General features: G+C 64.4%; 4 protein-coding genes across 11 annotated transcripts; 1 reads left to right on the top strand and 3 right to left on the bottom strand.

Annotated features, from left to right (window-relative positions):
* Window positions 1–650: 650 nt before the first annotated feature.
* CLIC3 (chloride intracellular channel 3) lies at window positions 651–3,502 on the top strand. Its single transcript, XM_081150749.1, has 6 exons — window positions 651–756; window positions 1,610–1,719; window positions 1,797–1,922; window positions 2,059–2,165; window positions 2,246–2,421; window positions 2,513–3,502. The coding sequence occupies exons 1-6, from the start codon at window positions 700–702 to the stop codon at window positions 2,669–2,671; spliced, it is 735 nt and encodes a 244-aa protein (XP_081006875.1). The 5' UTR covers window positions 651–699; the 3' UTR covers window positions 2,672–3,502.
* Window positions 3,332–4,851, bottom strand: PAXX (PAXX non-homologous end joining factor). 7 transcript variants are annotated; one of them, XM_081150753.1, is made up of 7 exons: window positions 4,698–4,851; window positions 4,545–4,605; window positions 4,300–4,349; window positions 4,036–4,226; window positions 3,888–3,975; window positions 3,623–3,707; window positions 3,332–3,523 (listed from the first exon to the last, which is right to left on the bottom strand). In XM_081150753.1, exons 1-7 carry the CDS (start codon window positions 4,817–4,819, stop codon window positions 3,521–3,523), a joined length of 600 nt encoding a protein of 199 aa, XP_081006879.1. In that variant the 5' UTR covers window positions 4,820–4,851; the 3' UTR covers window positions 3,332–3,520. The 7 variants fall into 7 exon arrangements, with proteins under 7 accessions (XP_081006879.1, XP_081006877.1, XP_081006878.1 ...); XM_081150751.1 differs by having other exon boundaries at window positions 3,332–3,519; XM_081150752.1 differs by having other exon boundaries at window positions 3,888–3,956.
* A 3,139-nt stretch (window positions 4,852–7,990) lies between these two features.
* Window positions 7,991–11,191, bottom strand: PTGDS (prostaglandin D2 synthase). 2 transcript variants are annotated; one of them, XM_081150981.1, is made up of 7 exons: window positions 10,875–11,191; window positions 10,113–10,258; window positions 9,966–10,042; window positions 9,352–9,462; window positions 9,120–9,221; window positions 8,461–8,486; window positions 7,991–8,167 (listed from the first exon to the last, which is right to left on the bottom strand). In XM_081150981.1, exons 1-6 carry the CDS (start codon window positions 10,986–10,988, stop codon window positions 8,461–8,463), a joined length of 576 nt encoding a protein of 191 aa, XP_081007107.1. In that variant the 5' UTR covers window positions 10,989–11,191; the 3' UTR covers window positions 7,991–8,167. The 2 variants fall into 2 exon arrangements, with proteins under 2 accessions (XP_081007107.1, XP_081007108.1); XM_081150982.1 differs by having other exon boundaries at window positions 8,004–8,148.
* Window positions 11,192–15,031: 3,840 nt separating this feature from the next.
* On the bottom strand, window positions 15,032–22,638 carry LCN12 (lipocalin 12; the record flags this gene model as incomplete). The annotated part of the gene is made up of 6 exons (XM_081151740.1): window positions 15,032–15,162; window positions 20,118–20,219; window positions 20,366–20,482; window positions 20,559–20,638; window positions 22,033–22,169; window positions 22,522–22,638. 6 exons carry the CDS (start codon window positions 22,636–22,638, stop codon window positions 15,032–15,034), a joined length of 684 nt encoding a protein of 227 aa, XP_081007866.1.

The raw sequence follows: 22,638 nt of genomic DNA, 5'->3' as shown, positions 1-22,638 counted from the left end.
AATCCCAAGGGTCAGGAGGCTACGGCTTCAGAACCACCTTCCTGTTTGTTAGAGGTTAAGAGCGGAAAGAAACCTGCCCTGAGCTGCTTGGGAGGAGCCGGGGTGTGGGATCAGCTGGGTGGACACCTGAGCCAGGCCCGTCTCCGGAGGGCACGACTGGAATGTGGGCCCCGCTGGGGAGGGGGGGCTTTGCCTGACAGCTCAGTGGGTGGGAGGGGACATCCCTTCCTCATGGGCTTATCACTCTTATAAGGCCCTGGTGGGCAGATGGGGATACTGAGGCCGAGGCCAGGCTGTCCATTTCTCCTGCCCTCTCTCCAGCTTTCTGGGCCGGGGGCCCCAACAGACACCAGGATGTCCATACCAGGAGGGCAGTGGGGTTCACGGTGGGGGTGATTTGATCAAGAGCTACCCCTCTCTCAGGCCGACACCCCTCTCTCTCTGCCTCCCAGTCCTCTGGTTTTGGCCTCCATCTCCCTGTGCCACCCCCATAGGGCACTCAGTTCCCCAGCTTGCTCAGCCTGCCTTGGGAGGTCCAACCCCCTGTACTCAGTTTACCCCACGGTCACACCCTCGCTCCCACACAGCCCCGCCAGCCACCAGCCTCATCCGCCCTCTTAGGTGACTCCCTGGGGCGGGCCCTGGGCTGGGGAGGGCGGGTGCCCAGGGAGCCTTAAAGAGCTCCCCAGGTCCCCGCCCATGCCACTGCAGCTCCCCACCATGGCCGAGACTGCCAAGCTCCAGCTGTTTGTCAAGGTGCCGGCGGGCTGTGCTGGGGGGAGGCCTCTGGGAGGGGGGTGCTCTCTGGGGCTCCACTTTCTGGGGCGGGCTGAAGGGTGGGTCTCCTTGACAGTGTCTGTGCCCCCATCCCCTGTGGTGGGTGGGCTCAGGCAGCCCTACTGATGCTGAATAAAATGGGGTTAGCCTGGGGGGAAAAGGGCCAGTGAGTCATCCCCAAAAGGGGTAGGGGTGGCCCTGTCCCAACACCCAGCCTGGGTTCCTGGGTCCGGCTCTGCCCTCTTAGAGAAAAAGCCCCTCGGCGGGGAAGTGCCAACCAGGCAGCCAGTGGCCAGGCCCGAGTGGAGCTTGGGGTCAATGCAGCAGGAAGGGGAGGTGGGCTGGGCAGCCCCACTGGCGACCGGAACTGTGGAGCCCATGTAGAGCTGCCAGGCCTTGGGCCCCTCCCCACTTTTGGGGCACACGGCAGCTAGTGCTGCAGCCTCGGTGCCCAGTTGGCGTGTGAATCACTCAGAAAACAGCTCTCTTGGCCTACCCCACCCTTGAGACCAGCCTGTAGGGCCTGGAGCCCAGGGTCCTGGCGTCAGCCCTGGCTTTTTAGATAAGGGTTGAGGAGCCAGGGCCCAGATCCAGGGTCCCACCCCCCTGCCTGCTCCCAGCCTCCAGGCTTCCAGCAGCTCTGTGACCCTCTCCACCTCCCAGGGACCAAGTCAAGGGCCCTCACCGGCCACTTGCAGAGGCTGTGCCCAGCCAAGCAGGGGCCCTGGCATCTCCAGTCTCCTGGCAGTGGGAGGCCAGGTCCCACCCTGCCTGGTGGCAGGATTCCTGGGTCTGCTCCCTGCCCTGACACCCCTCAACTCCACCCACCCAGGCGAGCGAGGACGGCGAGAGCGTGGGACACTGCCCCTCTTGTCAGAGGCTCTTCATGATCCTGCTCCTCAAGGGCGTGCCCTTCACCCTCACAACAGTGGACACGCGCAGGTGAGCCCCTGGCCCCGAGAGACCCCTTCCAGGCCTCTGCCCCCCGGGGCCATTACCCCCTTCCCTCCTGCCCACAGGTCCCTGGATGTGCTGAAGGACTTTGCCCCTGGCTCACAGCTGCCCATCCTGCTCTATGATGGCGACGCCAAGACGGACACGTTGCAGATAGAGGAGTTTCTGGAGGAGACACTGGGGCCCCCTGAGTGAGAACCTGGGCACAGCAGGAGGGGAGAAGAGGGGCACCCAGGGAGGACACCCCCAGGACAGCGCCCGGAGAGGGCGCTGTGGGCTCGCAGAGGCGGGTGGCAGGGCAAGGGCCTGACCCGAGTCCCCCCGCAGATTCCCCAGCCTGGCGCCCCGCTACAGGGAGTCCGCCACCGCGGGCAACGACGTCTTCCACAAGTTCTCCGCGTTCATCAAGAACCCGGCGCCCGCGCAGGACGACGGTGAGGCGGGTGGGGGGAGCCCCGGCGAGGCTGGGCCCGCGCGTCCCAGGCCGCGTCCTCAGCGCCCGCTGTGCCCCCAGCCCTGTACCAGCTGCTGCTGCGCAGCCTCGCCAGGCTGGACGGCTACCTGCGCTCGCCGCTGGAGCACGAGCTGGCCCGGGACCCGCAGCTGCGCGAGTCCCGCCGCCGCTTCCTGGACGGCGACCGGCTCACCCTGGCCGACTGCGGGCTGCTGCCCAAGCTGCACATCGTGGACGTGCGTGCGGGCGGGAGGGTGCGGGCGCGGGAGGGTGCGGGAGGGCGCAGGAGGGCGCGGGAGGCCCTGACCGAGCTCGCCCCGCCCGCAGACGGTGTGCGCGCACTTCCGCGGGGCGCCCATACCCGCGCAGCTGTGCGGGGTCCGCCGCTACCTGGACAGCGCGCTGCGGCAGAAGGAGTTCAAGTACACCTGCCCGCACAGCTCCGAGATCCTGGCGGCCTACCGGCCCGTGGTGCACCCCCGCTAGCGCCCCAACTCCGCGCCTCCGCCCGCGGCCCGGCGCATCCAGCCGCCTCTGCTCCTGCGCGCATCCCACACCCCGGGGACCAGAGGGCCGCGATCTCTGCCACCCCTAAGCCCCCACCCGAGGCTGCCGTTCCAGATGACCGGGGCAGAGAGGTCGACGGGCGGGGCACAGCCCATCCCCCCCACTCAGGCCGGGACTGGATTGGGCTCCCAAACCAGTCAGGCCAGGGTGGAGTGGCAGGATGGCCAGGGAGGGCGGGGAGCGGAGCCTAGCCTGGGCACCTCAGGGCTCCCAGCCAGAGGGTGGAGTGGCCCACATTCCTCAGCCCCACCCAGGCAGCAGGCCACTCCCCTCTCTCCCGTAGGACCTACTGTGTGCACGGTACAGGGAGAGACCAGGCCCTGCTGGGTGGGGGTCTGGAAGAGGTGCGTGCCCCACGGGGTGGAAGAGTTCCAGCCCTGGCCCTGCCCGGCATGACCCTCTCTGCCCCTGGCTGGCCGGGCAGCGGGAGCTGGGCGGGTTGGGAGAGCTTGGAGGCTCCTCCCCCAGGGATGGAGAGCCTGACACATCTGTTCACGTCCTGAGGCCCACGCCCAGATGGGAGGCAGGACTGGGGGAATGCCTGATCCCTCTCCCCCAGCCCATCCCCAAGAGCCAGAACCCGGCCATGACCTCCGCTGAGGAAGCCGTTTATTTGATGGGGAAGGGACTCGAGAAGCAGGTGTGTTCCTGCCGGCAGCGGGAGGCACAGGTGGACGTTGTACAGTCTCGAGGGCTGCCCCTCTTCTCACAGGCAAAGTCCTGCAGCAGGGTCAGAGGTCATCAAAATCGACACCACTGGCTGGTTTCTTACTGGGAGAGAAGAGGGGGTGACATTAGGGCATTATAACGGGAAGGGCAGGGTCCAGGGCTAGACCCTGAGCACAGGAGGGAGGGGCAGTGGGTGGGCACCTTTTGAAGCCAGGGTTGATGAGGGACTCTCCGGGACACCGCCTCTTGGCCCCAGGTCCAGAACAGCCTCTCTGAGAATCTGGGTCTAGGAAAAGCAAGGTGTGTGCGTAGGGGTGTCCTGAATGCAGCGGGAAAGATCCCAGGGCCACAACCCCCTCTCCACGTAGATAGAGCCTCTCTCTGGAGCTTGAGGCTTGTTCTGGGGAAACTGAGTCACAGAGGAATGAGCCCAGCCCCAACCCAAGTGAGAGGTGAGAGGCCTTACCTGGTAAGAACTGCTGAGGCCCCACTGGCCAAGGGCTCTTCTTGGGGCTGGCGGCTATCTCCTCGGCAGCTGGGGGGGAAAGCCAGGACTGGAGGCAGGAGCGAGGGGGTCCCCCGGTGAGGCTGCGGGGCGCCCGCCCCACCCCTACCTGCCAGCCGCCGCTCCAGGCTGCACACGCGCTCGGCCAGGCTCAGCGTCAGCGCCTGCAGCCTGGAGGCTGCCTCCGGGACCGGCACTTTGGGGAGCTCAAACTCCAGGGCGGGGGGCCCCGCGGACAGGGTCAGGGAGGCGCCGGCCTCCTGCACAGTGACAGTCACAGGCTGCTGCTCGGGGGCTGCCCTGGGGACAGAGGGGCGCTGAGCGCCCGGCCAGGCCCGCCGCCTCCCGCCCTGCCCGCCCGCCCGGGGCTCACCTGCACCGGGGAGCGACGTCCCCCGCCGCACCGAGGCCGAGACGGGCTTTCTGCAGGCACGGGGCGCGTCACCCCTAGAGGCACCCGCGACACCCCAAACCTGCCCGACCCAGAGCCGCCCCGGACCCCACGCCCATCCTGGGACGACAGCCCGGGAAGGGGGCCCGGGCGCCTCTGGGGAACCCACGCCGCCCCTTCCAGCCCACGGTGGTCCGCGCCGTCCCGCCCGGGGCCCCGTTACCCACGAGGGCGGCCAGCGCGGCGGGCGCGCAGCGGGAGCTCCAGAGCGCGGCGCCGTCCGTGACGCTGCGGGGAGGGGCTGTCAGCCACCGCCCGCGCCCCCGCCCCGCGCCCCCGCCCCGCCCCGCCCCGCCCCGCCCCGCGCCCCCGCCGCTCACCAGAGGCTGGGGCCGCCCGGGCCCTCGGCGCCATCGCCCGCCTCCTCGCAGTAGCACACGAAGCGCGGGGCTGCGGGGCCCGGCGGCAGCACGCACAGCGGCGCCCACGGCGGCGGCGACATCGGCGGCGGGCCCAGGGCGCCTGCGCGGGGCCTGCGCCGGGGGCGGGGCCTGCGCCGGGGGGCGGGGCCTGGCCAGGAAGACCTCAGAGCCGCGCAGGGCGTCGGGCGGAGCTACCTGGGCGGTGCTCCGACGTGGGGCGGGGTGTGGGCGGGGCTTAGCGCGGGGCGGGGCTTGGCGCGCGGGGCGGGGCTCCCCGGGCGGCCCGAGCGGGGCTGCAGTGCGCTCGGGGCTCCAGCCCTCGCCCCTCCTGGGGGCCTCTTTGGGCCCCGCTGCCCTGCGCGCCTGCCACCGCCGTGCGCCCCGGTTCCCTCCTTCCCGCGCGGACCCTGCCCCGGGCCTCGCCGGTCCCAGCGGCCCCCCGGCCTCCGCGCCAGCCTCGCCCCCGCGGAGACCTGTCTCACCCGTCGGTACGTCCGGGCGCAAAGCTTCCTAACGCTGAACGGCTCCAAACACAAAAGTGAATAAAGTGCGGTAACCGGGCGAGAGCCTCCTTCCTTCGCTCTCTCCTCCGCGCCTCTCCCGCCACCGGGGCCAGCAGGTCGGGCCTCTGACCGCCTGGAGACATCAGAGCCTGTGGCTCTACGACGGCAGATAAACCCAGGAGACCTGAGGCAGGCGGGGCCCGTGCCGCTGGGCTGGAGGAAGGGCAGGCGGGGCACCCAGGGTAGGGGTCCCAGGAGAGGGGCAGCTGCTGCAGAAGCCCCACGGCGGGCACACAGCTCTGCTCAAGGCTTTGCAAGGCGGCAGGGTGCCCACGCGGTGGCCCAGGGAGCGAGCCGGGGTGTGCAGGCCAGGCTGGCGCAGCCTTCCTTTGCCTGCAGCCCGGCCAGGCTCCTCCCACTTTCCCCGGGTCGCGACCTTCAGCCTCCCCGAGGCTCCTGCCTCAGGGCCTTTTCACAGGCTGTTGGCCCTCTCCCCAGACTCATGCACTTCCTTCAGGTCTTTACTCAAGAGTCACCTTCTCAGCGAGGCCTTCCCTTGTCATTTTATATAAAACGTCAGCACCCTGCCCAACTTCTCATGTCCTGCGTTATTCCCCCTCCCACATGTCACTATGTAAAGGACGTCCTGGTTTATTTATTGTGGTAGCAGCTTCTAAAATCGCCCCCAGCTATCCCACCCTTTATTTTTTTTTCATTTTATTTTTATCTTATTTTTTAATCTTCTTCACCCAAGGATATTTTTCCTTTGCTTTTCAGAGAGAGTGGACGGGTTAGAGAGGGAGAGAGAGAGACATCGATGTGAGAGAGACACATCGACTGGTTGTCTCATGCACGAGCCCCGACTGGAGCTGGGATCGACCTGCAACCGAGGTACGTGCCCGTGGCTGGAATCGAACCCGGGACCCTCAGTCCTCAGGCCGATGCTCTCACCACTGAGCCACACCGGCCAGGGCTCCTCATCCTCTGTTCCCACCTTTGTGGATCCCTCCCCCGAGTGTGGGCTGCGTTGAGCAACATGCTTCTGAAAACCAACAGAATGTGGCAGAAAGGAGGGGCAGTCACTGCTTTCTCCTCTTGAATTGCCCCCCCTGACCAAAGGCAGCCCTGTGGGAGACACCCATAGGACAAAGGACCAAGACCTGCCAACAAGCAGTGAGGGACAGGGCACAGCCCCTTCCCAGCTGAGCCTCGCTGGGCCAACAGTTTGACTGATTCGGCCTCACGGGGCGTCTGGTGCCAGGAAGCCCAGGTCACCGGGCCGGCTCCTCATTTCCCGGGACCCCAAGCACCAGACCCAGACTCCTGACCCCAGAAACTGGGAGATAACATATGCTTGTTGCTTGAAGCTGCCAAGTTTTGGGGTAATTTGCGTTTCATCAGTAGAAGACTAACACACTTATTTGTCCTGTGTATTGCCTGGTTCTGTGCCCTCCACGCTTACACCCCCAGAGGGATGGGGCAGGAGCAGGGGGCTCTCCCATCCCCATACAAGCGGAGCCCGGATCGGAGAAGGTGTACTCAGGGCTGGGCTGCCCCTGGCCCTCCAGCTGTTCTGGGTACAAGGCAGCCAGGCCCTTGGGACCTAGATGGGGAGACACAGTGGGGAGAGGGCTTCTTGAGGAGAGGACGCCTGCCCACCTGGGTGGCATCGAAGTTGGCCTGGATGGGGACCTGGGCCTGGCCTGGGGACACCCTGAACAGGACAAAGATGGAGCATGGCGGAGGACGGTTCTGGCAACTGCACAGGCCCTTGGGCTCTGGAGCAGGGCCCTTATGTCCAGGAGATGCCCTGGGGCAGCTGGCCTGCGGCCTGAACAGACCCACCAAGAGAGGTTCGAGGTGGGATTTCGCCCGGCAGCAAGTGCCCCATCTCTAGTGTTTCCTCCTGGGGAGGTGGCCTGATGCCCTGAGGCAGGGGAAGGTGCTGTCCTGTCCTGTCCTCTGGGGTGTTGGCACCCAGCCTTCAGCTCAGGCATAGCCCCCAGTTCCCCTCCTCCAAGAAGCCCTCCCAGAAGCTCTCCCTCACCTCTGAGCCTCACAACCCTTAGTGCCTCTGCAGGGCCTGACTGAGGTCTGCCCAGCTGGGGCCTGGTGGGCAGGCTGCAGTGGTCCTGCACATTGTGAGCAAGGGAGGCCCAGGACAGGGGCTTGAACATGGCCACCCCAGCCAGGAGTCTGGGGGTAGCAAGAGGTGAGGGGCAGGGCTGGGTGGGAGACCACACCCCCGGAGGGGTTAGATTTGGTGCCAGGGGCCTGCAAATAGGCAGGGCTGTGTGCTCTTGAGGCCCAGGTCAGAGGCCAGGGGATGTGGGTGCTCAGGTAGCCAGAGGAGATGTGAGGGTGGCTGGTCTCCAGCCCACTTGGTCAGTCTGTCCCTGAGGGGGTGGGGGTGGGGCAGCCACCTTCTTCCTGGTCCCTGGAAAACCTTATCGCTGCCCAATCCCAGTGTGCTAATCCTGCCTTCGAAACTGCCCCGACCGACCGAGCTCCCCTGGGCCTGGGCCTTGGGTCAGATTGCAGCTGGAGAGCGTGTCCCCTTCGCTGTCCTGACTTCTGATGCCTACCTCCCCTACCCCACCTGTCCTCCAGGATGCCCTGCAGAACAGAGAGGGGTGGAGAGACTGAGGTCCAGAGTGAGGGGGGTGGTGAGTGGAGGTGGTCAGGACCCCAGGGAGTCTGCCAGAGCAGGCCTGGGGTGGTGACGGATGACCGACTACAGGACAGACAGACAGGAGCCAGTCTGCTGACTTCTGGACTTTATTCTCAGAGGCAGCATAAAGCCGAGGGGCAGCAGTGGTGGCCAGCGGAGCCAGGACTAGGGTCTCAGGGACCTTGGATGAGAGCGGAGCAGGGCAGGATGGCCAGGTCCTCAGAGCTGGGGCCACCTGGCCGAGAGAGCAGGACCTGCAGGTGGAGCAGGCAACACGGCCCCTCGCTGTCCCGGGCTCTGCAGACTGCCCAGGGGTCCAGGCAGCAGCAGAGTGGACGCCCTACCCACCCAGGACCTCGCCCCTGACATTTCTCAGCAAAGGGCACCGGCTTCCTCTGACCTCCCCACCAGCTCCCGTCCCAGCCTCCAGCTCCTCCTACCCAGCAGCCTCGCTGGACCCCAAGTGGACCAGCCCCTCTCTGCCTGGGACCTCCCCTGCCCAGCCGGATGGGGACCGCTGGGTGAGGCCAGCTCACAGCCCACTCACCTACTGGTGCTCCTCCAGGCACTTATCTGCCAAGAAAGAAGCAGGGGAGGGGGAATGGTCAGCACTCTGGGTCAGGGCCACTTCCCCCACCTGGCAGCCTGTTTCCCCCCCCTGCAGCCCTGGGGAGTTGGTTGATCCCCAAAACTACTACTCCATCACTCCCACCCCTCCCCCAGACCCTGCTCCTACAGACAGAAGGGGTTCTGTCCCCACCTGTCTCAGAGCAGGTTTCCTGACCCCCCAAGGCCACGGTGCTGAGGCCTCGGGGAGCCCTTGTCAGAGCCCCAATGTGCTGCTGCCTGCGTGCCCATGTTCTCATGGGCGCCTTCTTCACCCAGGCTCCATTTCTAGTGCCTGCCCCACTAGGCTGGGGACCCCTGAATCCTGGGGGCTGACCCGGGACCTGGCACACACGTTGGGTGCCTGGTGAGTCCGGGGAGGGGGGTTTCCTAGAGAAGGAGGATCTTCCCTGCCCCCCCCTCAGAGGCTGCGGGCCAAGGTCCTGGGGTGAGGACCGACTGCCCCGCTCTGGAGGCCATGTTGCTGCTCGGTGGGCGGCCTGGCCAGATGAACTCCGACCCTCAGCCTCCCCTGAACCAGGAGACTGCCTGCCTCTAGCCGGACCTTAGCCCCTTCCCAGCAGATTGGCGGCCCCTCACCGGGTTTTGGCAGGAAGGCGATGCTGTCCTCTGTGAAGCCCTGGGCCTTGGCGAAGGTGATGAATTTGTTCCTCAGTTCAGCCGCTGGGGTCGGGGTACGGCCTGGACAGGAGGGAAACGGGGGGACGTCTCGGCTCTGCCTCTCCACAGCTCGTGGGGCCCTCCCCATGCCCCTCCAGGGCCGGCCTGAGGCCAGGCTGGGGGCCCTGGCGGGAGAGGGGGTGGCACCTACTGTAGAGCGTGGCCAAGTGGAAGTCCTGGCTGTGGTTGCCGGTGGTGTAGAGCAGGGCGTAGGCTTCATAGTCCGTCTCCACCACCCGCACGCTCATCGTGGTGCCCCAGTCTGGGAACCCAGAAGGCGACCACAGTGGGTGACCCTGCCCCCAAACCCCTGGCCTTGGGAGGGGCCGGGGTGCTCCCTCTCTGCCTTCCCGCCCCTCCCAACTCTGGCAGGTGGCCAGGCCCCTGCTTCCCGACTGCACAGCCTGGAAACTTTGCCGGGGGGGTCGGGTGTTCCCCAACCAGAAGTCCCGGGGGGCCAGGCTCAGAAAACGAGGGAGTCCTGGTGCAGCCACCAAGATTTCCCAGTGGGGAAGCCACCCTATGGGGGAGTGGGGGGCCCCCATGTGTGCGGGGAGGGGCGGGGTGGCTGTGAGTGCCCTGCGGGCCCAGCAGGGATGGGGCTGCTAAGGTCTGGGGACATTGCACCCGGGGCAGGGAGGGGCCTGCAGGACGTGGCCCCCCGAGCGGACCGCTGGTCCCCTGCAGCTGAGCGTGTGGAGAGGCCCCTCGGGGTCCACCCAGCGTCACCCACAGCAGGTGTCACCCGGGGGGCGCCCCACTCACGGAGGCTCGTGTAGTTGTAGGAGCCCGGGGCGTCCAGGGGCCGCAGCAGCTGAGTGTGGCGCTCACACTGGCCTTTCCTGTGGGCAGACCTCGGGGTCAGGGTGGAGCCCGGGGCGCCCCAGACGCCGCGCGGGGCCCGCGTCGCACCTGAGTAAGGTGGTGGTGAGGTTGAGCGCGCCGTCCTCGCCCGGGGCGCGCGCGACCACCGACGTGCACATGACCATGGTCGCTTTCTTCTCGCGGAACCAGCTGGAGTTGGAGGCGAAGGCCGCGGTGAACCAGCGCCCCAGGAACTGCGGGAAAGCGCCCCGCGCCGTCAGCCGGGCGCCCCGTCCAGCGGCCCCGCGGCCCCTCCCGCCTCCTCCGCGCCGCGCTTCCCGGCCCCGCTCGTCGGCGGAGCGGGCGGCAGAGGGCGCCCCGGCCGCCTCTGGAGAGGTTGGGGCGCCTTCCGTGCGCCCCAGGGCGCGGGCGACGCTCGGGGAAGGGGCAGGGGCGCAGCCCCGGAGCGTGCGCCCCGCGCGCCGCTCCCCGCGCGCCCGGTTTTCCGTGGCCGTCCCCTTGCCCATTTCCAGGGCACCCCCGTGCGCCATCGCCGTGCCATCTGCGTGCTCCCGGCGGGGCCGTGTCCCAGGCTCCATCCCGGGACCCAGGTGTGGAACGTGTGCTGTTTCCTCGCGGCGTGGGGGTGACCACTCGGGTCTTAGGCGCACAGGGGGCCTGCAGGTACCAGGCGCACACCCAGGGACACACGTGCTCCCCCGCCCTGGGGGGTTGCCGCCCTCCAGGGGCAGCCTTTGCAGGTCAGCCCGCTCCTCCTGCCCAGCTACCGGCTTCCCAGGGAGACAAGTCCCGGGCAGACAGCACCCGGTCCTCTGACAGAGCCCTGTTCCGCCTTGGGGACGGCCTCACCTTGTCCAGTTGGAAGTTGGGCTGCAGGGAGACCTGGGCCTCCACCGGGGTCTGCTGGACCCCCAGGACCCCCACCAGGACCAGCCCCACCCACAGCTTGTGCAAAGCTGCCATTCTCCTGGAGCTGAGCAGGAGTCCGAGGCCAGGTGCCAGGAGCGTGGGCAGAGTGACTGAGGCAGGCAGGATCAGCGGAAGCCACTGGGGAGACCCCTATTTATGGGCCTGGCTGGGCCTCCACCCAGGGCCCAAGGACAGCCCACTGGAGGCTCGTGATGCAGAGATGGGGAGGGTATGGTGCCAATCGCAGCTGTAGCCTCGCCCCCCTCCCGCGGGCAGGCTACTTATGTAAGAGGCTCTAATCTGCACAGGCTGGGCCTTGCCGCGGGGAGCTGAGTTGGGGGGGCAGGCAGAGGCCCCTCGGGGCTGGTCCATTTTCCAGAGCCAAAGCTGGACTGGCAGCCAGAAGGGGGCAGGGGACACGGCCTTGCCTCTGCCCCGCCACTGGGGCCTCTGGCCACTTCTCACCTGAGGCTAGGACACCCCCCATAAGTCCTGTCACCATTCTCTCTCCCAGCCTGGGGACCCTGGGAGGGGACCTCAAGCCCTGTTTGCATTGTATGAGTTTGGTCCTGAAAGGCCAGCCAGCCTGTGCAGAGACGGGAAACTGGGGCTCAGGTACAGATACCAGGTCTGCTGGTGGAACAGAGCCTGAGGGCCGTGCGTGGGCACAGTTTCCCACAGCCACCCCTGGGCTCTGGCTGGCGGCCCCTGGGCGCCCTTCTCAGCCTTGGGCACAGACCCCTCCCTTTGAGTGTTACCAGCTGCACTGTCCTGCCCACGAGTCTGGTCCAGTGGGACTCAGGCTGGTCCTGTTACTGGGGGACACCGAGCCTGGGACCATTCACAGCTGTGGAGTCTCCCCCAGCAGGGGACCTGAGGAAACCTGCCCACCTTACAGAGAGTGCCGCCTCATGCAGAGGCCTCCTTGGGTTGGTGGGCTTTTTCCTGGCTCCTCAAATTTGGCAAGTGTCACCTGTTTCTCTGCCCCTGTCAGAGGCCACTCGGGCAGCGGGGGCCAGGGGGTGCTTAGCACAAGGCTGAGTGAAGTCAACAGCTCTGACCAATCATGGATGGGCTGGGTGTGAGCATCTGGGCGGTGGTCAGCTTGGTCTCTGACCCTGGGGTGGGGGACTGAGGCTGGGGAAGGAGTTCCCATGTGTGGTGCAGACAGAAGGGCTGTGGCTGTGGCTGGAGGGAGACAGGGGTTGGTCATCCCCAGACACAGGCCAGCCCATTGGGGGGGGGTGCAGGCTCCTGTCCCAGGGCCTGGCACCTTCTGCCCAGAAGCTGGATTCTTGGCAGCCCTGGCTCTGGTCTTGGAATGGCCCCAAGACTGTCCAGAAATGGTCAAGGGGGAGGCGTGGGATCAGGACAGCTCCCTGAAGAGGACCAGTGTGGGCATTGCCACCTACCTACTGGGGGTAGGAAGGTGGGCACCAGGCCTACAGGGGTCCTGGTGATGTTGGGCCACCTGCACTTCAGCCCCCATGGGCTTCCTGGCCCTGGCTGGGACCCTAGTGTAGGGCCCATGCCAGTGGCCCAACGTGTCCGGGTGGGACTGGGCACCTCTCGGGGCTGTGCAAGATGGCAGCCTGGGTTAGGGGTGGGGGCCTCCCCAGAGCCCCTTGTTCATCGGCAGGTGCGGGGGGGGCCTGAACTTTGTTCCCCTGCTTTCTGCTCTGAACTCAGCCCTGTGGGTGGTCAGGAGTCTGAGCTGAGCAACCTCCTGCTCAGCCCAACTCGGGGTGTGGTACATGCCGGACGTTGGAGGTGGCGTGGCCCCCCCGCTGCCGCTGAGAGCAGAGATTCTGGGTCCTGGTGCTGTCCCTGTTCTCACAGGGACGAGGCAGGTGGGTGGCTAAGGATGGATGTTTTTAGCTCAGGGGAACAGGACGCCTGCTCCCAGCCTGTGAGCCAGAAGCTGGCCTCTGAGGAGCCCCACGTAGAGCCCGGTGCAGGGAGAGAACCCCAAGAGGCTGACCTAGGAGTACCCCTAGGGCAGCCCAAGCTGGGCATGAGCTGAGCTCAGCGGCCAAGCAGAGCTGAGGCTGCAGTTTCCCTGGAACAGCATCGCCTGGGGAGGGCTGGGGCAGGAAGGCAGCCACGCCGCCTGCCGCTCTGGACACTGGGATGCCAGGAGTTGGCCTTGAGAGGTCATCCAGACCAACCCCCTGAGACCAGCCCCTGCCTCTGGCCAGGAGGCTGGAAATAAGCCCTGGGAGGTGGGGAGAAAGTAACAGGTCCCGGCCCCATGCGGCTTCTCGCCGAGAGGATTTGCCCTCCGGGGCCCAAGGCTGTCTCTCTACCTGGTGGCCTCTTGCTGACCTGTGGAGGGCCTGCTGGCCTTGGATGGGACACACAGCATGTTTGTGTAGAATCCTAGGAACTGCCCTGGCCGGTTTGGCTCACTGGTTAGAGCTGTGGCCCGAGGACTGAAGGGTCCCTGGTTTGATCCCCGCGGAGGGTGGCAGGTTCTTCCCTGGGTGTGTGCGGGAGGCAGACAATCGATGTGTTTCTTTCACATTAATGTTTCTCTCTTTTTCCTTTCCACTCTCTGAAAAGCAATGGAAAAAATATCCTCGGGTAAGGATTTAAAAAACACTAACTTCAAAAGATACAGACTCCAGCCCGGCCGGTGTGGCTCAGCGGTTGAGCGTCGGCCTAGGATCCTGGAGATCGAGGTTCGATTCCCGGTCGGGGCACAGGCCCGGGTTGCGGGCTCGATCCCCCGTCGGGGGCGTGCAGGAGGCAGCCGGTCAGTGACTCTCATCACTGATGTTTCTCTCTCTCTTCCTCTCCCTGCCTCTCTCTGAAATCAATAAAGATGTATTGACAACGACAAAAATACAGACTCCAGCCCTCAGGCCGTCCAGCCCTTGCTGGCCTTCAACCATAAAGCCAGGATGACTTAGGACCAGGGTGACGCACACTGCATCGCTTGACCAGTGTCCAGATCCTTATCGGAATGGACTGTGCTGGCCTGGCCTGAACGTTCAGAACGTTTCAACCCCCTCCCCTTAATCGCTTTGTCTGCTTCCCTCTCTTGTAAAAACCCACGCCCGGCCCTGGCTGCTGAGGCTCAGCAGGTCGGGTGATGTCCTGAGTACAGCTTCCCAGCCGGGGCGTGCAGGGGCCGCTGATCGGTGTTACCCTCTCACATTGACATTTCTCTCTCCCTTTCCCTTCCTCTCTCTCTAAAAATCTTTAAAAATAAAACAAAAACCCATCCATGCCAGTGTCCAATTGCTAAGATGGTTTTGGGGCAGAGTCCCCATGATTTCAGAGAGAGACAGACAGACAGACAGAAACAGCAGTGATGAGAGTCATTGATCGGCTGCCTCCCGCACGCCCCCTGCTGGGAATTGAGCCCACAACCTGGGCACGTGCCCTGGCCAGGAATCGAACCCTGACCTCCTGGTTCATAGGTCGACGCTCAACCACTGAGCCAAGCTGGCTGGGCAAGGCTGCTGGCTCTTGAATAAACATCGTTCCTTACACCAGCACCTGCCTCTCGAGTGTTGGAGTTTGAAGCGGCAGACGGCCGAACCTGGGTTCAGTTTAGCAGGACCGGTCCAGCTCTGTGGTCCTGAGAGCCCGGGCCAGGCCAGGAGGGTGCCCAGCCTGCAGGGGGTGGGCGCCAGAGGGTTAAGTGAGGATCCACACCACCTGGACCTGGACCCGGGTGCTCTGGAAGCCACTGTCCACCCCATGGGTCATCTGGTGTTCATTCAGGCTCTTCCTGGTACCAAGTGTTTATTTCTGATGGGGGAGGGGTATGGGGACAGATGTGGCCTCAGGGACCCGGCATAAGCAAGGCCAAGACAGGCAGTGAGGACGGGGCCAGCCAGGGCCAGGCCAGTGGCGACAGCTGTGCCTGGACTTGGCCTGGCCCTGGGGGAGGGATGCAAGAGGCTTCCTCAGTCCCAGATGAGGCTGGACCAGAAGAAGGGCAGGGACAGGTGGGGAGGGGGACAGGGAGGTGGGCAGGAGCAGGGCCTCACTGCCCAGGCTGGGCCGGCCCCCTGCAGCCTGGCTCCCTCAGCCGGGCTCCATCCTGCTGGCCACAGCTGGCCCCTCAGCCCTCAGGGGCCTGGGCATCAGGCAGGGCTGCTGTGGGTGCGGCCGAGGGTCTGGGTGGGCTCCTGGTCGGAGGGATTCAGGAAAAGGTGCTGTGGGCTCCCGGCAATGGGCTCAGGGCCTGCGGGCGGCTGTCCTGCCTGGGCCTGGCCTGACACAGAAGAGCTTTGCCAGGCGGGGACAGGGGGTGGGGGTCACTGGGTGGCTCTGAGATTTGGCAAAGAATGAATCATCCCTCGAGGGGTGGCAGCTGCCAGGGGCTTGTAAATCTGAGTCTGTGAGGCAGCAGCCTCATGTGCTTCCTCTCAGGCCAGAAAGTGGGGTCCCTGAGGGTGAGGTTCTAGGGGTCCTTGGAGGCGCTGACTTTGCTGGGGCTCTGAAGACCCAGACCAGGGTGGGAGGGGTCCCTGCCCAGCCCCGCCCCAGGCTGTTCCAGGATCAGCGGTTCAGCCGGGGTGGGGGCAGCACCCACAGGCAGGAGGACAGGCCACAGTGCCTCCAGCGCTTATGAGCTGAGTGGATACCGTGGCTTCGATGTCACAGCCGCTTGTGACGGTGACAGCCCCACTGTAGGGGGCTGGCATTTCTCTGAACCCAGAGGGAGGGAGACCCTCAGGGCTGCCGGGCTGCAGGGCTGGTCCTTCCCTTCTCCCAGGCTCAGAACCAAGTCCAGGCCAGTCCCCATCCCCTATTAGGTGTGGCCAGCAAACCCATTGCTGGGGACACACTGCATGCACACACCCATAAGTATGCATGCACATGCACACACCTGCACTCACACAACTGTACGCACACACCTATGTGCACACATGCACTGGGCTCTTGCACAAGGACACTCTGTCCTTCACAGACACCCGTACAGGGCTACTTGGGTTTGCGCTGCGTCTGGGGGATCAAGGGGGCTTCCTAAGGGGTCTGAGCGGGAGGCAGGGAAGTGCTCTGACATCCCTCAGCCCTTCCCCGGCCTCCCCTGACCAGCCCCTTCCTCTGGAACAGCCGCAGGCCCCCTTTCTCCCTCCCTCCACCCCCTCCTCCGCTCCCCCTCCTAGAAGCTGCTGTCTGTCTCTTTTTTACCAGCTCACAGGCTTTGCCCCCCCCCCCCCCATCCCCTGTCTCTCCTTCATGCTCACTCAAGGCTTTGTCTCCCTCCCCACCAGGTCGGTCACTCCACCTAGATACCTGTTGAAGGGGTATGCAGTGGGTCCTCCCCCATCCAGATGGGGGAAATGTGGGGGTGGGGGTGTCCCTGCTTCATTGTGCCCCATCCCCAGAAATAAGCAGGCCTATCAGAGGTCAAGGCTCTGAGCATCTTTATCTGCAAAACCAGCCCTGGAAGGTGAGAAGCTGCAAGCTCACCCCATCCATGCCACCCCCAGACCACGCCCAGGCCACGCCCAGGCAATTCCCAGGACGCCCCCACTCTGTCCTGATCCCCAGTGGGCTCAGCCACAGCCGTGAGCTGTGCACAGACTTGACCATCCCCATATGGTGCTAGGAGGGGCCTCTTGGGCATCCCTGCACCTGGAGCCACCCTGCCCACTCTGCCCTGGAGAAGGGCCAGGCCAGTGGATGCTGTTCTCAAGGGTCCCACTTGCGTGGCACCGTAGGACCTGGAGACACACTGGGCAGCAGCCCCCCGGAACCCCTGAGGCCTCCCTGGGAGGTGAGATCCGAGGCAGGCCCCTGAGATGCAGATGGAGGTGGATGTGTGTGTGGAGGGGACCAGAGACAAGGCCAGTCGTGCCCCCGAGTGGGGTCCGCTTCCAGAGACAACCCAGGCCTCCCCCAGCCTCCCCACCAGACCCGGAGGCAGCCTGTGCAGCTCAGCCCAGGCCTCCCAATGGGACAGAGCCAGGGGACCTCACTGAAGTGCACAGTTGCTTTGGGGGACATTTGCTGCCCAGAGTCTCAGAGTCCTGCCAACTGATAGGGTGGAAAATCCCAGCTCCCAGTTAAGCCGCACAAACCAAAGAAATAAGATAACTTCCTTCAAAACAAAATAGCTTTCTTTCTGCCAGAGCATTCCTCTCGGTACAGCAGCCCCAGGGAGCTTTCCGAAGATACACAGAGACACAGTGTCGCACAGCAGAGGCGTGGTGGTGCACACACCTGCGTGCACACGTGCACGTGTACATGTGTGTGCTTGTGTTTGTGCATGTATATGCATGCACATGTGCGTGTGTGCATGTGTGTGCTTGCGTTTGTGCCGTGTGTGCATGTATATGCATGCATGCGTGTGTGTGCACACACACGAACACTGTGGAGACAATGTTTCAATGTCTCCGATCAGCCTGGGAAACTGTAGCTTCCTCACCAGGGAAGGGAGGTGGGTGGTCAGGGCCTCTGTTCCTGAGGTGCCCAGGCTGTTCTCTCCCCAGGCCGGTCCCACGGTGGCCAGAGCCCACGACTCCCCTCTCTGAGCCCCTCCCCTGCTGCCCACTCCCATTTCCAGTCTGCCTGGAGGACACCGGAGGTGGTCTCAGGATGGACGACTGGGGAGGAACGCCTGCCCACGCTGTTGCTGTTCGTCTTTGCAGACGGCCATGGGAGGTGGGTGTCCGTCCCTGGGTCAGTGCGGGCACAGCTCTGCCCTCCAGGGAAATGATGGCACTGGGTATTCTGAGGCACTGGGGTGGGGAAGGCCCTGCCAGGGTCTGTCCCCTCCCGCCAGCTTCCCCACCAGATCAGAGAGGCTGCAGAGGTGGGCAACGCGGTGGGGGACCCTCTTCCAGTCCAAGCCCAGCCCTGGAGGCTTCATCCAGCCAGAGTCCCTGGGAACCTGCCCCATGGTCCCCACCTGGGGGGCCCTGGCCACACAGCCCTGTGAGCCAGCGGGAGGCAGAGACCTACGCTGGACAAAGATCTGTCTTTTCCGCCCCAAACCCACTCTCCGCTGGAGGCTGTACCCAAGGTGAGGAGGCCTCCCAGGGAACGGGGCAGAGTGGCCTTGGGCCTGTGGGAGGAACAAAAGGCTACACGCTGTGCGATTCCAGATCAGGCCAAGCTCCTCTGTGGTGACAGGAACTCGATCTGTGGCTGGGGGGCAGTGTTGGAGGGGCTGCCTGCCAGGGCCCCCGGGAACCTTCTGGGCCGGGCCCTGCTGCTCTGACCCGGGCCGTGTTTACACAGGTGTCGGCGTCCGTCTGGGCTGGACTGTGGTCCGCCTTAGTGCTTGTCAAATACACTTCAACAGAGTTTGTATTTCAGAAGTGAAGGCTAACCAAGGACTTTTTAAAAGTATATATGTTTTTATTGATTTCAGAGATTGGAAGGAAGAGGGAGAGAGAGAAACATTAATGATGAGAGAGTCACTGGTCGGCTGCCTCCTGCACGCCCCCTGCTGGGTCTCGAGCCCACAACCCGGGCCTGTGCCCTGACCGGGAACCAAACCAGCGCTCAACCACTGAACCACATCGGCCGGGCTAAATAAGGACTTTTTGCAGAAAATTAAAACCGGAAGGAATTCATCCCAACAGCTTTGCACTTGAAAGAGACACTAGAGGGTGCTGTTTTCCCTGGAGAACGGATGGACCCTCCATCCAGCAGGGGCCGAGACGTGGGGCAGACCTTGGGGACCCCCGTCCTGCTCAACCCCGGCATGTCTGCTGGGGGGTAAGATCTACCCAGAAGCCAAATACAGGACAAACACAAGCACTCAGAGGCTGCAAGTGGAACTCAGGTGTTGTACGTATGCATCATCCAGAGGACATGCTGATCTACCTTCAGCGTTAGGAGCCCCAGGATGAACTCACACCCTCCCGTCAGCCTCAGAAAGAACAGTTGAAAATGTCAACAAACAAAGCAAGGTCCAAGGCGAGATCTGCACACCCAGGTTCAGAGCCGCGTGATCACCGACAGCCGCCGGAGGGAGCAGCCCCGGTGTCCCCAGACGGGAGTGACAGATACACATGGCCGGCCTCTCCAGGCCGTGGAACACTATGCAGCCATGAAAAGGAAGGAGAGCCTGACACCTGTACAGCGTGGATGCACCTCAAGGACATGATGCTGAGGGGAATGAATCAGACACGAAACAAATCCTGTGGGATCCCACTCACCCAAGGTTCTTGGAGGACTCAGATCCGCGGAGACAGGGCTGGGGGTGCAGGGGCTGGGGAGGGGGGGGTGAGTGTTTCTCGGGGGCAGAGTCAGTCTGAGAAGATGATAAAGTCCTGGAGATGACGGGACATACACAGGTGTGAATGTGCCCAATGCCACTGAGCTGCGCACTTAAACATGGTTAAAAGAACAAAGTAAACTAACAAGCTAATGATGTAATAAAGAAAGTACTTAATCCTAAAAGAGGGGACAGGAGCAGCTGTCAGACAAGGAGACCCCCCAGCGTAGGGCAGGCTGTACTCAACCCCCAGATGCTCCCCTCAACCCCTGCCCAGGGCTCCCCCTACCGTGTGAATCACCCCCTTCCCAGCCAGTGTGGGCCAGGGTGACCCCATGCGACACCTGACAGCCGGTCCTCTGCTGCTCTTGGGGCCCAGGCCGCGCCAGGAGAAAACGAACCACGGCCACGGCCGCAGCCACAGTGGTTCACAGGACGTTGGTTTCCTGCTGAGAGTGAGTGCTGGGCGGTGGCAGGGCCTGGCATGGGGGGGGCACTCCATTCTTCAACAGGTTACCTGATGGGCTGGCCATTCTGATGGAGGAGACGGAGCCTCAGGACGCGGGAGGGCAGGGAGCAGGGCACAGAGCCCGGGAGGAGGCCAGGGAGACACACAACTTCCTAAGGGTAGGAGGAGGGATGGCGCAGGGGCTCCAGGGGCAGGGGCTGGGGCAGGAGGCAAGGGGCTGAAGGGTGTGCCCCCGGGCACTGCTCCCCCAGCTCTGGTCCTCGGGGAGCCCCCTTGGCCCCCAGACTCAGTGTAGACCCAGGTGGCCAGGTGCAGCGGGTGTGCAGGTGGGTGCAGCTATGTACGTGCTTCTGAGCAGAGTGCACAGTATGTGCACACGAGTGTGAGTTTCTCTCTGTGCTCACATGTGTGCAAGTGGATATGGGCAAGTAAAGGGCCACGGGCAGGAAAGGCAGGGGCACAGCGAGAAACCCTCCTGGAGTGAGAGGAGGAGGTGACCCAGGACGGGGGGACCAGGCGTTACCTGCCAAGTCTGGGAAGACGATGTTGGCATCCAGCAGGCCCTGGGCTCTGACCAGGCAGACAAACTTATCCAGCAGCTGGGTCTGAATCGCCCACACTCTGCCTGGAGCCCGAGAACACAGCGTGGCCCTTAGCAGCTGGGGTGGCCTGTGTGCTGGACATTCCCTCCAGCGTGGCCCCAGACGCGGGAGCCCTGGGCCTCCTCCCTCCCGCCCCACCGGCGCCGCAGAGAGGACGGGAGGGGCTCACACAGCAGGTGGACCCTGAGGATGCTCTGGCTGCCCGACCGCCTTCTGGAGGACATCAGGGCGAAGGTGGTGTAGTCGGTGTTGTGCACCTGCACCTCCTCGGTGTCTGCCCCGGGCTCTGAGGGGCACGGCCCTGGTCAGTGGCCTCCTGCCAGGGCTCCCCATGCCATCCTGCCCACCGCCCACCGTCTCACCCCTATTTTCCACTGAGAATTTCCCAGGCTGGGCTTTGGAAATCAGCACATAAGACCAGGTGATGCAGCGCTGGTTCCCCCTGTGGGGAAGAGGGGCAGAGGAGAAAGGGTCTGGAACCTGGCCAGGCAGCTGGCCTTCTTGTCCCCAAGGTGGGCCCCCCACGAAGAATTCAGCGGCTGGTTCCTGAGCAGGGCCCAGCAGACGAGGCTCGGCTGCCCTCCCCAGGAAGGGATGTGTCCCCCCTGGGCCCCTCAGGCCGTGAGCTCTGCCTCCTATCAGTGTGGCCACTGACCCCTTCCCAGCCACTGCACAGCCCACCCGCTGACCACTCCTGCTCCGCCTGGAGCAGGGTGTGCAAGGATGAGGAAAGGCCCTCTCTGGGGGTGGGGGGGTCTTGCTGGGAGAAGCAGGAGGGCAGGCCGGGTGTGGCCGTCCTTGCTGGGCCTGGTAAGCCCCCTGTCCTGGCTCAGACCTCAGGGGCCCGTCCAGCAGTGCAGGGACTTCTGCAGGGGAACTGCTTGCTCTGAGAAGCAACAAGTGCAGCCTGGCCTGCGGTGGGGGAGATGGAAGGCTGCCCAGAGGGCTTCATAGTGGGGGGGCATTTGCACTGGGTTCCCTGCCCCCTACCCCCAATAAATAAACCTCCAGCCAGAGCCCAGCTGGCCAAGTCAGATGCCCCAGGAGTCCAAGGCTCCTCCCTCGGTGGGGGGTCCGCTGGGGGCCATGTACAGGTGGCTCTGCGGGCTGGTGGGTGACCATGCTCACTGGAGCTGAGTGTAGCCCCTCGGAGGCCAGACTGTACCCCACTCCTGGCCTCTAGTAGACACCCCGGTCCACAGGACAAACCTGCCTCGCTTAAGCTTCCTACTTTATTTATGTGGAACCCTGACAGAGGTCTCGGGGCCGCTCTTCCCCTGCGGCCCAGCAGGCGGGCAAAAAAGGCTGCTGGCTTGAGGAGAGGTGTCATCAGAGTCCCCAAAAGGGAGCTGTCCATCAAGGCTCCCCCTTCTCCCTAATCGGGGGGGGCACTTTATCCAGGCAGGTCTGCCAAAGCGTCTGCCATCCTGGACACAGCCACTGGTCCAGGAGGAGCACATAACTCAAGACGACCAATCAGGGGCCATTGCCAAGCCGGCCAGGACGCTCCCTTTTCTGGAATTGGGATCTGAGAAGGGTGGCGGCTTAGGCCACGGCCTTATCCTGCGAGGAGAGAACCTGCCTGAGCAGAAGCCGGGCAGGCGGAGCTGAGAGGGGAGAGGGAGGGTGTGACAGGGCCCTGATCACAGTATCTGGGCTCCTGGATCCACCTGAACTTGAAACCCATAAGCCCTCCGCTGAGTCTGTTCTAGAAAATGCCTCCCCTCTTTGGCGTACGCCCCAGAGCGGGGTTAGGTCGCTGGCAGTCCGCGCTGTCCTGGCGTTAGGAGGCCTTGGGAGAACGCAGCTCCCGGGACAGTCGGGACCCTCACTCACCGGGTCATGGCATAGGACACTTCAAGTTGGTTCTTTGCATTTTGTTCGAACGTTGCAGTAAAAGGGCTCAGAAGGGACCTGTCCGCCTTGCTGTGGGTGCTGCCCGCCAGGCCGAGAACGAACCACTCCCCCTGGAACTACAGGGAGCTGGGCTGGGCAGGGCCCAGGGTGCCTCAGGACCCCTTCCCCAGGTGGGGCTCCCAGGCTCGCCTGCGCCACGGATGCTGGGAGCTGGAGGCTCTGGCAGGGATGGGGTGACCCTGGCCAGCAGCCGCCTCTCTGAGCCTCAGTTTCTCTGTCCATGCAGAGGGACTGTCGGGTACAGGAAGGAAGCCAGGGGGTCTCCATGGTGGGGAGTGTCTGAGAGCGGGGCTGGGTACCCGGCAGGGCAGGCTGCCTGGACTGGATTCCTGGGCGCCTCTCTCCCTGCACCCTGCTGGCTGCCCCCTGCTTGCCCCCCACCCCCGTCCTAGTCCCCCCTCTTCCGACCTTGTCCTTGTGGAAGCTCTTCAAGACCTGGGCGACGGCTAGCAGAGGCGATGGGGCCCAGCCCTTCAGGGCTTCCAGCAGGGTGACCACCACCCACAGGGCACACAGAGGTCCCAT

The sequence above is a fragment of the Miniopterus schreibersii genome (genome assembly GCF_964146895.1).
Source record: "Miniopterus schreibersii genome assembly, chromosome: 11".
NCBI classification, from domain to species: Eukaryota; Metazoa; Chordata; class Mammalia; order Chiroptera; family Miniopteridae; genus Miniopterus; species Miniopterus schreibersii.
The sequence above is the reverse complement of the archived record's forward strand: the minus strand, read 5'-3'. Positions and strand labels throughout refer to the sequence as shown.